The 12,093-nt window shown below is 47.9% G+C and overlaps 1 protein-coding gene across 1 annotated transcript in view; it reads right to left on the bottom strand.

Annotated features, from left to right (window-relative positions):
* Window positions 1-12,093, bottom strand: part of LOC140904219 (uncharacterized) — a 45,041-nt gene that overhangs the window by 18,949 nt on the left and 13,999 nt on the right. Inside the window, exons 4-5 of the mRNA XM_073326643.1 lie at window positions 9,813-9,926; window positions 7,510-9,469 (exon numbers count right to left, since the gene is read on the bottom strand). Of these exons, the coding sequence (XP_073182744.1) occupies window positions 7,510-9,469; window positions 9,813-9,926 (2,074 nt within the window). The remainder of the gene's footprint in view (window positions 1-7,509; window positions 9,470-9,812; window positions 9,927-12,093) is intronic.

Below are 12,093 nucleotides of genomic sequence, written 5' to 3'. Positions count from 1 at the left end.
AAAAACTTCTAGGGAACGAGATTTCACCACCTCCCTAGGTAACGCATTCCAGTGTTTCACCACCCTCATAGTGAAAAAGTTTTTCCTAATATCCAACCTAAATCTCCCCCACTGTAACTTGAGACCATTACTCCTTGTTCTGTCATCTGCTACCACTGAGAACAGTCTAGAGCCATCCTCTTTGGAACCCCCTTTCAGGTAGTTGAAAGCAGCTATCAAATCCCCCCTCATTCTTCTCTTCTGCAGACTAAACAATCCCAGTTCCCTCAGCCTCTCCTTATAAGTCATGTGTTCCAGTCCCCTAATCATTTTTGTTGCCCTCCGCTGGATTCTTTCCAATTTTTCGACATCCTTCTTGTAGTGTGGGGCCCAAAACTGGACACAGTACTCCAGATGAGGCCTCACCAATGTCAAATAGAGGGGAACGATCACGTCCCTCGATCTGCTCGCTATGCCCCTACTTATACATCCCAAAATGCCATTGGCCTTCTTGGCAACAAGGGCACACTGTTGACTCATATCCAACTTCTAGTCCACTGTAACCCCTAGGTTCTTTTCTGCAGAACTGCTGCCGAGCCATTCGGTCCCTAGTCTGTAGCAGTGCCTGGGATTCTTCCATCCTAAGTGCAGGACTCTGCACTTGTCCTTGTTGAACCTCTTCAGATTTCTTTTGGCCCAATCCTCCAATTTGTCTAGGTCCCTCTGTATCCTATCCCTACCCTCCAGCGTATCTACCACTCCTCCCAGTTTAGTATCATCTGCAAACTTGCTGAGGGTGCAATCCACACCATCCTCCAGATCATTTATGAAGATATTGAACAAAACTGGCCCCAGGACCGACCCCTGGGGCACTCCACTTGATACCAGCTGCCAACTAAACATGGAGCCATTGATCACTACCTGTTGAGCCCAACAATCTAGCCAGCTTTCTACTCACCTTATAGTCTATTCGTCCAGCCCATACTTCTTTAATATCTTCATAAATGATCTGGAGGATGGTGTGGATTGCACTCTCAGCAAATTTGCAGATGATACTAAACTGGGAGGAGTGGTAGATAGCTCAGCAGAAGAAGGGGGTGGGACAGAGCCACTTTTCACACCAGTAGAGGGTGGCCACTCGGCGAAGGCTTGCCAACTTTGTAGTTGCACAAAACCGAACACCCTTGCGCCACCCCGCCCCTTCCCCAAGGCCACGCCCCACTCACTCCAGCCCCCCCACTCCTTTGGTCGCTCACTCTCCCCTACCCTCTCTCACTTTTCACTGGTGCAGGCGCTGGGATGTGGCTAGAAATGAGGGGTTGTGGGTGCGGGAGGGGGCTCCAGGCTGGAGCCGGGTGTTGGGGTGCAGGAGGGGGTGAGGGCTCTGGGATGGGGCCAGGGATGAGGGGTTTGGGGTACAGGAGGGGCTCCGGGCTGGGGCCAAGGGATTTAGAATGCAGGAGGGGGCTCCGGGTTGGAGTATGGGATTGGGGTGTGGGAGGAGGTGTGGGCTCTGGGAGTGAGTTGGGGTGTGGGAGGGGGTTCCGACCTGGGACCGGAAGTTCAGGATGTGGCTGGGTGGCGCTTACCTCAGGTGGCTGCGCAGTGGGGCTAAAGCAGGCTCTCTACCTACCTTGGCTCTGCACTGCTCCCAGAAACAACCGGCATGTCCAGCCTGTAACAGGGTGCTAGCCAGGAGGCCCTATTAGCCCAGCTCCAATTAAGAAGGATTAATTGGGGCTGGCTGAATAGGACATGCCTAATTGATGAAAGAGGAGCACCTGCGGGCCTTATTAGCCGGGGGCTATATAACACTGGCAGGCAGGAAGTGAAAGGGGGAAAGGAAAGGGAGAAGTCACAGGCTGTGCATGCCTGCTGGCTGGAGAAGCTTGCTGTCCCCCAGGTTGCTGGTTTACACATGTCTGTAAATAGAAGGTGGTGGGAGCTGACACGTAATAAAAGAAGCACCGGTGATTGCACGTGGAGGGGGTCTCTGACTTGATTTGTGCAAGCGTAAGTGAAGGCATCGTTACAGGCCCCTACGCAGAGGCGCGGCCAGGTGGCTCTGCTCCATCCACGCTGCCTACGCCCCCAGGTGCCGCCCCAAGCCCTGAGCCCCATCCCTCAATTCCTGGCCAATGGGAGCTGCGGAGTCAGGGCAGGCAGGGAGCCTGCTTTAGCCCTGCTGCGCCACTGGCCGGACTTTTAACAGCTCAGTCAGAGGTGCAGACTGGTGCCACCAGGGTTTGTTTTTGACCAACCGTTCCGGTGAAAAACTGACCGCCTGGGAACCCTAACTCTGGGTTGCACAGCAGCAGCTGCCTGCGAGAGAGCCCGGCTGGGGAGAGGGCAGTGGCAGCCCGCCCCCTCCGCTCCCTGACCAGGCCGGATGCTGGGGACAGAGGCCAAGCAAGCAGGAGCCATCCCAGCACATTTCTGGCTTGCTTGGCCCCTTTCACCTCCATTTATAACCTTTCAAACCAGACCCCCAACCTCACCTCGGCCTGATCAGACTCAAGTCCAGGGCAAGCCAGACCGGTGTGGCGGCTGGGTCTGGCCATGATAGTGACAGCAGAGAAATCCACCAACCACCACCTGTTTAGAGATACCCCGCCCTTCCAGCAATCTCTCATCAGGGAGACGCACTGCCCTGGCCCCCCTCCCCTGCCCCCACTCCATGCTCCTGAAAGGCTGCGCAGGGGAGCTCATTTCCCCTTGCGATGCTCTGACCCCCTAGGATGCAGCCAGAGCTGAGATGGGTGCCCCCCACTCCCCCAGCTGCTCCCATATGAGAACCAAAGGGTTAATGTAGAGGGAGCTGATAAGGCTCCGTGGTCCATCAGCTGATCTCCACCCAGATACTCCATGATTCTCGCCCATGGAGCTTATTGAAAGACATGACTCAAAAATATCCCTTTTATACATTTAATTAAAATGAAGAAACAAATAAAATGAAGAACACAGGTCACTAACCCTAAACTATTAACACCACCCAGCTAGCTCTCGAGTGTACAACACAGTGATCATGTTCAGGTCAGATCAGAAAATCCGTCAGTAAATAACGATCTTGCTTTGGACTCAAGTCATCACTTTAGTCAAATTATCACAACAATACAGCAGAAAATGAACCTTTGTTAAATCCTGAAACAGGAACTGAGGAGGCAGCTGTCCATTTAGTTATTAATCCCAATCACAGAACTTCACCCAGGCCGTGCAATCCACACTCAGCTGCTTGAATATTTCAGTTCTAACACCAAATTATTGTTCACATTTAAGCCACAACTTCAGAGCTTCCACCTTAGATCTCACCAGTATGTGGCTAACCTTCTCCCAGTGGCTTCTATAGATAAAAACCTTAATACGGACACAGACTTTAATACACAGAATTTTAACAGTATGTATCCGACAGCTTAGGTTCTTTGACCACTTTCACAGAACGAGGAGCATGTGTGCACTGACATTGTAGGGCAGCATTTTAGGATTATTTAGGTTTGGGAATTATTCTTTTTAGCTTCTTTCCTGCATGGATGCGACAGGTTTCATACACACCTGCACGCACTGACCCCACTGTACCACCGGAGTAGAACAGGAAGGATGGAATGGCTCCCAGTTGATAAAAACTAGAACAAGTAACAATCAGATACTGAAACTGACAAATGAATCCAACTCTGCAGCTCTTTGGACTTCCACGGAGTAGGATCTAGAGCTGCAGTCAAGGAACCAGGCGATGGGGTCGCCGGCTCAATACTCCATATTCGCAAGTGCTCTCAGGTAAGAGGAGACAGGTCAAGGCTGGCACAGCCTGGTGTTGATGTTACAACCTCCTTCTCCAGACGGGATCAGTCTGGGAATCCTGGAATGTCTTTCTTAGACAGGTTCCTGGTGCAAAAGGGCTTCCACCTTTACCTTAGTCTTCATGGTTGACAATTCCAGATCTCCCCACATTGCGGTCACTCCCCTGAAGTCTCCAGGCAAATCAGGTGTGAATTATGCATTAGGTACAGACAATGTGGCCTGATCTATTTCAAGTGAGGCAGACTTTGGAAAAGTTTGGAAATAGTCAGTTTGGAAAAGTCCCATTAAACACACAGTTTTGTTAAAATATTGGTTGCTGTGAGCCACATGCACTGTGGAGGACTGAATCCCAAAGATCTCAAAAATGAATGAAATCTAAGGACAGTTTTGGGGAGGTTTCCATAGCCTGGCTTGAGGGTTAAAAGGCTGAGCTGTGACAATGGGCTTCCTTAAAAAACAAAAAGGGGTCTCAGCTCCCATAAAAATAACGGGCAGCCAATTCCCTCCTCCCCAACACACAAAACCAAACTACCTCTTGCCTCATGCTTCCATTACCATTCATAAAAAGAATCGTGGCCATCTCCTGACAGACATTATACATCTTCGCTTTGCAGAGAAGAGGGGAACTCAGTGACCCATACAGTCTAATTGGGTAAAAGGTTACACAACTTGTCTCCTTAAGTAATTTTACTTTAGAGCTTGTCAAAACAAATTACATTTGAAATAGAAATAACTGAAGTCTGGGTCTGTGTTCTCCTGTACACTATTTCTCTCACACCACAGCCTTGGGGGAATATTGTACTTCAGAGTGCCTTAGCCCAAAGAGGGTGTTTTACATCAAATAAACTTTTTAAGGTTAGCCACCACTTCCTACATTACTAACAAAAAACAAACCAATGTAAGTCACAGTGTTCCAATATAATTCAGGTTATCACTAAATTAGGCTTTAACCAATAATTAACTTCATTTTCACTGGTAAAAAGAACATAGTCAAAGATTATGAAATCTTATCATACAGGTTAGTTTCATTTTAAGCCCCATTTCCACCACATGAGCACTGTGTAAATGTGGTCTACACCAGCATAGGAGCTTTCCACATCTGAGAGTTCATTTATCTCTGGTCCTTCTGATGTAAGTGTTGGTGGAAGGGGTCTCCTGCTATGGGGGAAGGTTTGCATCATGAGAAAAAGGACCTCAGCTCTATATCCACATCTTCCAATCTTTCAAAGTATCAGGAGGTGCATGCGAAGTGGTACAACTGAATCAGACACAAAAGCAAAACTAAGTGACAACAGCATAGAATCAGGACTCAACATTTGTCTATCCAGCAGTCTGAAATTAGAGTCTGACACACAGGATGACAGTAATGGATGAGGGAATCAAACAAAATGGAAGTCCTTGGTGCTCAATCAGGCTGGGGCAGGAATCTCCTCTGAAGGCATCAGCTAGTTCTCACTTTGTCTCAAAGAACCATGGATCCAAATAGTGAAGGACCTTCCACTCGAGCCATGGTAACATTTGGAACTCTAATCAGTGACAGTGAACTAGGGAACGGTGTTAAAAACAAACAAAAAGTTTTACCTGGACCATAGTTCAACACAGCTTCCTCTCTGGGGCGAAAATCAACTACTGCGTGTCTGCTGTATCAAATGGAGTTCTTACCAAATCCTTGACCTTGTCAGGGTACATTAACACTCCTGTGGAATAGAATCCTTTACAAAACCACCCAAATTCTGAGCAGTGTTAGTGAGGAATGACTTCCCCAAACACAGCCAATTTATTTCTTTAATCCAGTAGCACAGGTCTAAGTTAGGGACTAGAAACACTCCAGCATCAGAATCCCCGTATTCTGCAGCTATCCCACATACAACACTGATTTCATTTCAATGCACATTTGCAGCATCTACCAAGGGCAAGTTCATCAAAAATGCCATTTCTGGTTTCTCCACATCAACACAGACAAGGACAGCATTTCCTAAATCATAGGCCACACGAACCCAGTTACTTCAGTTAGTTGCACAATCTGGGGCGTGCTGTTCTTCACCATTTCAGAGTGGAGACCTAAACCCACTACTGTTTCCTTGGTAGCATACCCGATGGCTCAGAGCATCCTCTCCTGGTGAGTGAACTGCACTTGAGCTTCTTCCATGTCCTCATGCAGCGGTGCGGGAAAGACAAAAATAAAATAAGAAAGCACTATTTTAGCAAACAGTCATTTCTCCCAAAGTCCCAGATAAATCTGAGCTACATCCTGGACAACTAAATTAATATTAAATTATGTGATCAAATGGCCTTCAGGAGAGAGAGAAATCCCAGGACAAAGAGCGGTGTAAGTCACTTTCTTTTTCATACAAAATGAAATTCCAGAGCAGGTTACACCTGATGACTCAAAAATCAGGAGAACAGATTCTCCTGTCGCCTTCTCCTCTGATCCATTCACACCTGCTTCACTCAACAGCCCTTCATTATTATGGAGTCGTGTTATTTAGAAAAAAAAAAAGCATCATAATAGGGAAAAACTGCAGACCTTCTCATCTTCAAACAGTCTCAGCTCAGCAGGGAAAAGCCCAGAAATGGCTTTGTCAATAGACAGAAACTGGGATTTAAATGGGGAATGATCACACTGTGTTTGGGATCCATTGGAATTTCTGATCCAGGTCTGCAACACTTTCATCTCCAGCCCTAACGAGTCGGATTTAGGATCAATTTGCTATGAAGTGCAGAGACTCTTTGGGAGGTGGAGGGATAGAATATAGGTGGATAAGCTCCATTGTGGCTCAGACAGACCCCAGCGCTGCTGGAGTGAGCGGGCCTAGAGACGGTGATGAGGAAGGAGGGAATCCCGTTGACTCACCCCATTTCCTGCCAGTGTTGCAAAGACTGAAATGATACATTTGTCCCACTCCTGCTCCTCCTCTTTGTTATATTGAAATAGATTTTCAATAAGGGAAATGGTAAAAAGAAAAAAACTGCTGCCCAGCACAACCTGGACCAGCGTGAGAACAACTGGGAATGAAACAATCTGTCACCAGAGGGGGAACTTGGTGACTCTAACACTCGCTCTGCTACAGCGGGGCCAGTATAAAGGTGCTGCTCAGGGCCTGTCTAGACTATGAAATTGGCGTCGATTAGGACAGGTCAAAGGGGAAGGTGCGAGCTAACCCCAGCCTGGGCTTTGTCAGCACGGCACATACAGCGGGGTGTTGGCACTGGGATCGCCACCTCCAGCAGGCCGAGCCCATGGAAAATCCTAGCGGAGACAAAGCCCAGGTTGATTTTCGCTCAGTGTAGCTACTTGAGGTCACCCCTATTTCCCCCACCTGGGGCTGACGGACACTCCTGGCAGGAGGGACACACTCCCATGATGACTCTCAGGAGAAGGGAGTTGGTAGAAAGGACCACGGGATTCACCCCAGAGAAGGGCGACCCGCAAAACAAAAAGCAGGCAACTCACCTGGGGGAGCTGAAAGAACAGGGTGACGCAAATGGTGCAAACAGCCCTAAAAAGTCGCTATATGGGAATTAGCAAATGTCTTTAAAAAAATCTTTTCTCTGCCTACACAAAGTTTTATGGTGTGTCTCTAGCCTGTGAAATCGCTGATGTCTATTAAGGTGTGAGCTCCAGATGAAACTTTTCCCGCTTTCACAGGATTCACAGGCTGCTCTCGTGTATGGATCCTCTGATGATTGATGAGACTTGAGCTCTGAGTGAACCTTTTCCCGCACTCACAGCATTCATAGGGTCGCTCTCCTGTGTGGATTCTCTGATGAATAATAAGCCCTGTGCTCCAAGTGAATTGTTTCCCGCACTCGCGGCATTCATAGGGGCGCTCTCCTGTGTGGATCCTCTGATGGTTATTAAGGTCTGATTTGAAACTGAACCTTTTCCCGCACTCACAGCATTCATATGGTCTCACGCCTGTGTGGATCCTCTGATGTCTAGTAAGGGATGAGTTCTCAGTGAAGCTTTTCCCACACTCAGAGCACTCATAAGGTCTCTCTCCTGTGTGGATCCTCTGATGTTTAATAAGGCCTGAGTTATGAGGAAATGCTTTCCCGCACTCAGAACATATATAGGGTCGCTCTCCTGTATGCATTCTCTGATGATTAATAAGGCCTGAGCTCTGAGTGAACTTTTTCCCACACTCACTACATTCATAGGGTCGCTCTCCTGTGTGGATTCTCTGATGATTAATAAGGCTTGAGCTCTGAGTGAACTTTTTCCCACACTCACAGCATGTATAGGGTCGCTCTCCTGTGTGCATTCGCTGATGATGAAAGAGGCCTGAGCTCTGAGTGAACTTTTTCCCACACTCACAGCATTCATAGGGTCTCTCTCCTGTGTGGCCTATCTGATGTGTGATAAGGTTTGATTTCTCACTGAACTGTTTCCCGCACTCACAGCATTTGTAGGGGCGCTCTCCTGTGTGGACCCTCTGATGTTTATTAAGGTTTGATTTGAAAGCAAAGCTTTTCGCACACTCACAGCATTGATACGGTCTCTCTCCTGTGTGAACCCTCTGATGTCTAATAAAGGATGAGCTCCGAGTGAAGCTTTTCCCACACTCACAGCACTCATAGAGTCTCTCTCTTGTGTGTATTCTCTGATGTTTAAGAAGGGCTGAGCTCTGAGGGAACATTTGCCCGCACTCACGGCATTCATAGGACTGCTCTCCTGTGTGGATTCTCTGATGTTTATGAAAGGCTGTGCTCCAAGTGAACTGTTTCCCACACTCACGGCATTCATAGGGGCGCTCTCCTGTGTGAATTCTCTGATGTATATTAAGGTTTGATTTGAAAGTGAAACTTTTCCCACACTCACAGCATTTATACGGTCTCTCTCCTGTGTGGCTCCTCTGATGTCGAATAAGGGATGAGCTCCGAGTGTAACTTTTGCCGCACTCACAGCACTCATAGGGTCTCTCTTCTGTGTGACTTGTCTGATGTTTATTAAGGCTTAATTTCTCACTGAACTGTTTCCCGCACTCAGAGCATTCATAGGTGCGCTCTCCTGTGTGGATCTTCTCATGTTTAAATAGGGCTGAGCTCTGAGTGAATGTTTGCCCGCACTCACAGCATGTATAGGGGTGCTCTCCTATGTGCATTCGCTGATGACTAATAAGGAATGAGCTCAGAGTGAACTTTTGCCCGCACTCATAGAATTCATAAGGTCTCTCCCCAGTGTGGATCCTCTGATGTCTAGTAAGGGATGAGTGCCGAGTGAAGTTTTTCCCACACTCACAGCACTCATAGGGTCTCTCTCTTGTGTGGCTTGTCTGATGTGTAATAAGGTTTGATTTCTCGCTGAACTGTTTCCCACACTCACAGCATTGGTAGGGGTGCTCTCCCGTGTGGATCCTCTGATGTCTAACAAGGGTGGAGTTCAGAGTGAAGTGTTTCCCACACTCAGTGCATGTGTTTTTTCTCTCTTCTGTAGGTATTCCCTGCTGGTCTGTGATTTCCTGGGAGTCCTGGTGAGGCCCCCGACAATTAATGGATTTGCCCACTTTCTCCCTGAGCTGGTTTCCCTGCTGCCTCTCTGGCCTGTTGTGGCTCTCACAGGCTTTCCCCTTCACACAACACCTGGACACATTCCCTTTCGATCCTTGCGATAATCCCCCACGCGCTTCCACTTGCTCAGCATCTTCCTGCTGAGGAGTCAGCTCCTCGTTCTCATTCACCATCCAAGCACCTGCTAGGACACAGGGAGAAACATCAGAAATGGGTGGAAAAGGGGAAAACAAACCAAAATTAGAGCTGGAGAGACAGAAAAAATCTAGAACCTGAATTCTCCAAAACTCTTCTCCTTAGGGGAGAGAGGAGGGGAACAATTCTGCCTCCACATCCCATCAGAGAGGGACACCTGCTGCCAGGTGTCAGTCAGGATTGGTAGGAAGCCGTGAGCGATAGCTGCCCATAGGGTACAAGGCCTCCTGGGGATACTCCTGAACTCAGAGAGCTCCCAAGGCCTTTTTAGTGAGTCCCAGGTATTTCTTTCAGCCACAGAGTGTATTTGAATTGGTTTAATGATCCCTCACCTGCGCAGGCGCCTCTCGGGATCTCTCCTTCCTCAGAGCCCTGGAGATCCAGGACCCACGGCTCCTCCCTTCGTTCAAGCTGAGAGATCACATCAGGTTTGGAAATGGGAAACCCTGCTCAGGGCATAGAAAACAAGGGAGTTCAGGGGAGTTCATGGGACATGTCAGAAATATAAAGGGAAGGGTAACCACCTTTCTGTATACCGTGCTATAAAATCCCTCCTGGCGAGAGGCAAAACCCTTTCATCTGTAAAGGGTTAAGAAGCTAAAGGTAACCTCGCTGGCACCTGACCAAAATGACCAATGAGGAGACAAGTTACTTTCAAAACTGGAGTGGGGAGGGAACAAAGGGTCTGTCTGTCTGTGTGATGCTTTTGCCGGGACCAGGTCAGGAATGCTCTTCAGAACTTCTGTTAAGTTAGTAAGTAATCTGGCTAGAAATGCGTTAGATTTCCTTTTGTTTAATGGCTGGTAAAATAGCTGTGCTGAATGGAATGTATATTCCTGGTTTTGTGTCTTTTTGTAACTTAATGTTTTGCCTAGAGGGATTCTCTATGTTTTGAATCTGATTACCCTGTAAGGTATTTACCATCCTGATTTTACAGGGGTGATTCTTTTCCTTTTTCTTCCCCAGGAAAGGGGGTGTAGGGCTTGGGGAGATATTTTGGGGGGAAGACGTCTCCAAGTGGGCTCTTTCCCTGTTCTTTGTTTAACACGCTTAGTGGTGAGGGTTCAAGGACTAGGCAAAGTTTGTACCTTGAGGAAGTTTTTAACCTAAGCTGGTAAGAATAAGCTTAGGGGGTCTTTCATGCAGGTCCCCACATCTGTACCCTAGAGTTCAGAGTGGGGAAGGAACCTTGACAGGACATTTCTCACAAAAAAGAGCCTATCAGTTTTAACTCAGCCCATTTTAAAGCAGTAAAATGCTTGAGGCACCTCTCCAGGTGCTCCAAGGTGGACACATATGAGGGATTTAGCTATCCCCATCTCTGCTGGGAACACACAAACAGACAGACACTCCTCAGCAAAGGGGCTCCTAAAACACAGAGACAGTAACTCCGTGTTCCAGGAAGTAAAGACTCCAGCCAGAGGGGAAGTCACCTTGGACCTGCTTCTTAATCACAGAGAGAAATACTGAGATTATGGGAGAGTGTGACATTCTACACCTTGGTGGAGCGTACTGTAACCCCCATATTCCTCATTTTCATATAATCATGATCTTACGTATAAAGCATGCCTTGTAAGGTATCAGGGGAAAGGTTATGATCTGTTGAAAGTCATTTCTCTGTCCGTCCATGTGAATCATTCATGCATATGAAGTTATGAGAATTGTGTAGTATGGTTGTCACTGAGACATGCTGTAAATTGGGGAATCAGCCAGTTCTTAGCTCCCCAGAGGCAACAGCAAGGAAAGTAACCAACGCCCGGGTTGGGTATCAAACAACCCATCAACAGCCATTGTCCAGTAAGGAAGCTACAATGCAGTGACTCACTTGCATGGGGCCACACCAGGGGAATTGCTCAACCTTGCTTGGAGAGACTCAGTAATGCTCACCTGACTCTGAAGAGGGGGCAAAGCCACGAGGTAGGAAAGGGCAGTGGAAAGGCTAACAGAGGGAGTTCACCTAGGGAGAGCCCGCTGAAGATTTCATCTTACAGGCTTCTCTGAGTAGTAACTGCAACAGCTGAGGAAGCTCGTAGAAGGAAGGTAATATGGATGATGAGCGATCAGCTGTTGTGACCTGCATAGGATGTGCCATGTTTGTCTTTCTTCCACAGGACAGAAGCGGCTTTGTCTGTACAAAATGCAAGCTGGTCTCCATATTGGAAGAGAAGGTTCAAGAACTGGAGAAACAAGTATCAACCCTGAGTTGCATACGAGAAAATGAAGATTTCCTGGACAGACATCAGGATATGCTTCTGCGGGCACAACTTTCTGAAGATTCAGAGCAGGCTGCGCAGTGGGGACAGAAGGACGGTGAGGAAAATTGGCAGCATGTGACCTCCAGAAGAAGAAAGAGGAGCACCCTTGTACCAGCAACGCAGATACAGGTAAGCAACCATTTTCATGTTCTCTCTGCAGGTACTAATGCGGAAAGTGGACTAGATGATACATCTGAGGGAAGGGAACAGAAGTAGACTCCTCCAATTGGAAGGCATGAGCTGCACTGTCCTAAGGATGGGAGTTCCACAACCACCGCTCCCAAGAGAAGGAGGCGGGTGGTGGTGGTTGGGGACTCCCTCCTAAGTGGGGACTGAGTCATCTATCTGCAGTCTCAAC

Source organism: Lepidochelys kempii, chromosome 28, assembly GCF_965140265.1.
Source record: "Lepidochelys kempii isolate rLepKem1 chromosome 28, rLepKem1.hap2, whole genome shotgun sequence".
Classification (NCBI taxonomy): Eukaryota; Metazoa; Chordata; order Testudines; family Cheloniidae; genus Lepidochelys; species Lepidochelys kempii.
The sequence above is the reverse complement of the archived record's forward strand: the minus strand, read 5'-3'. Positions and strand labels throughout refer to the sequence as shown.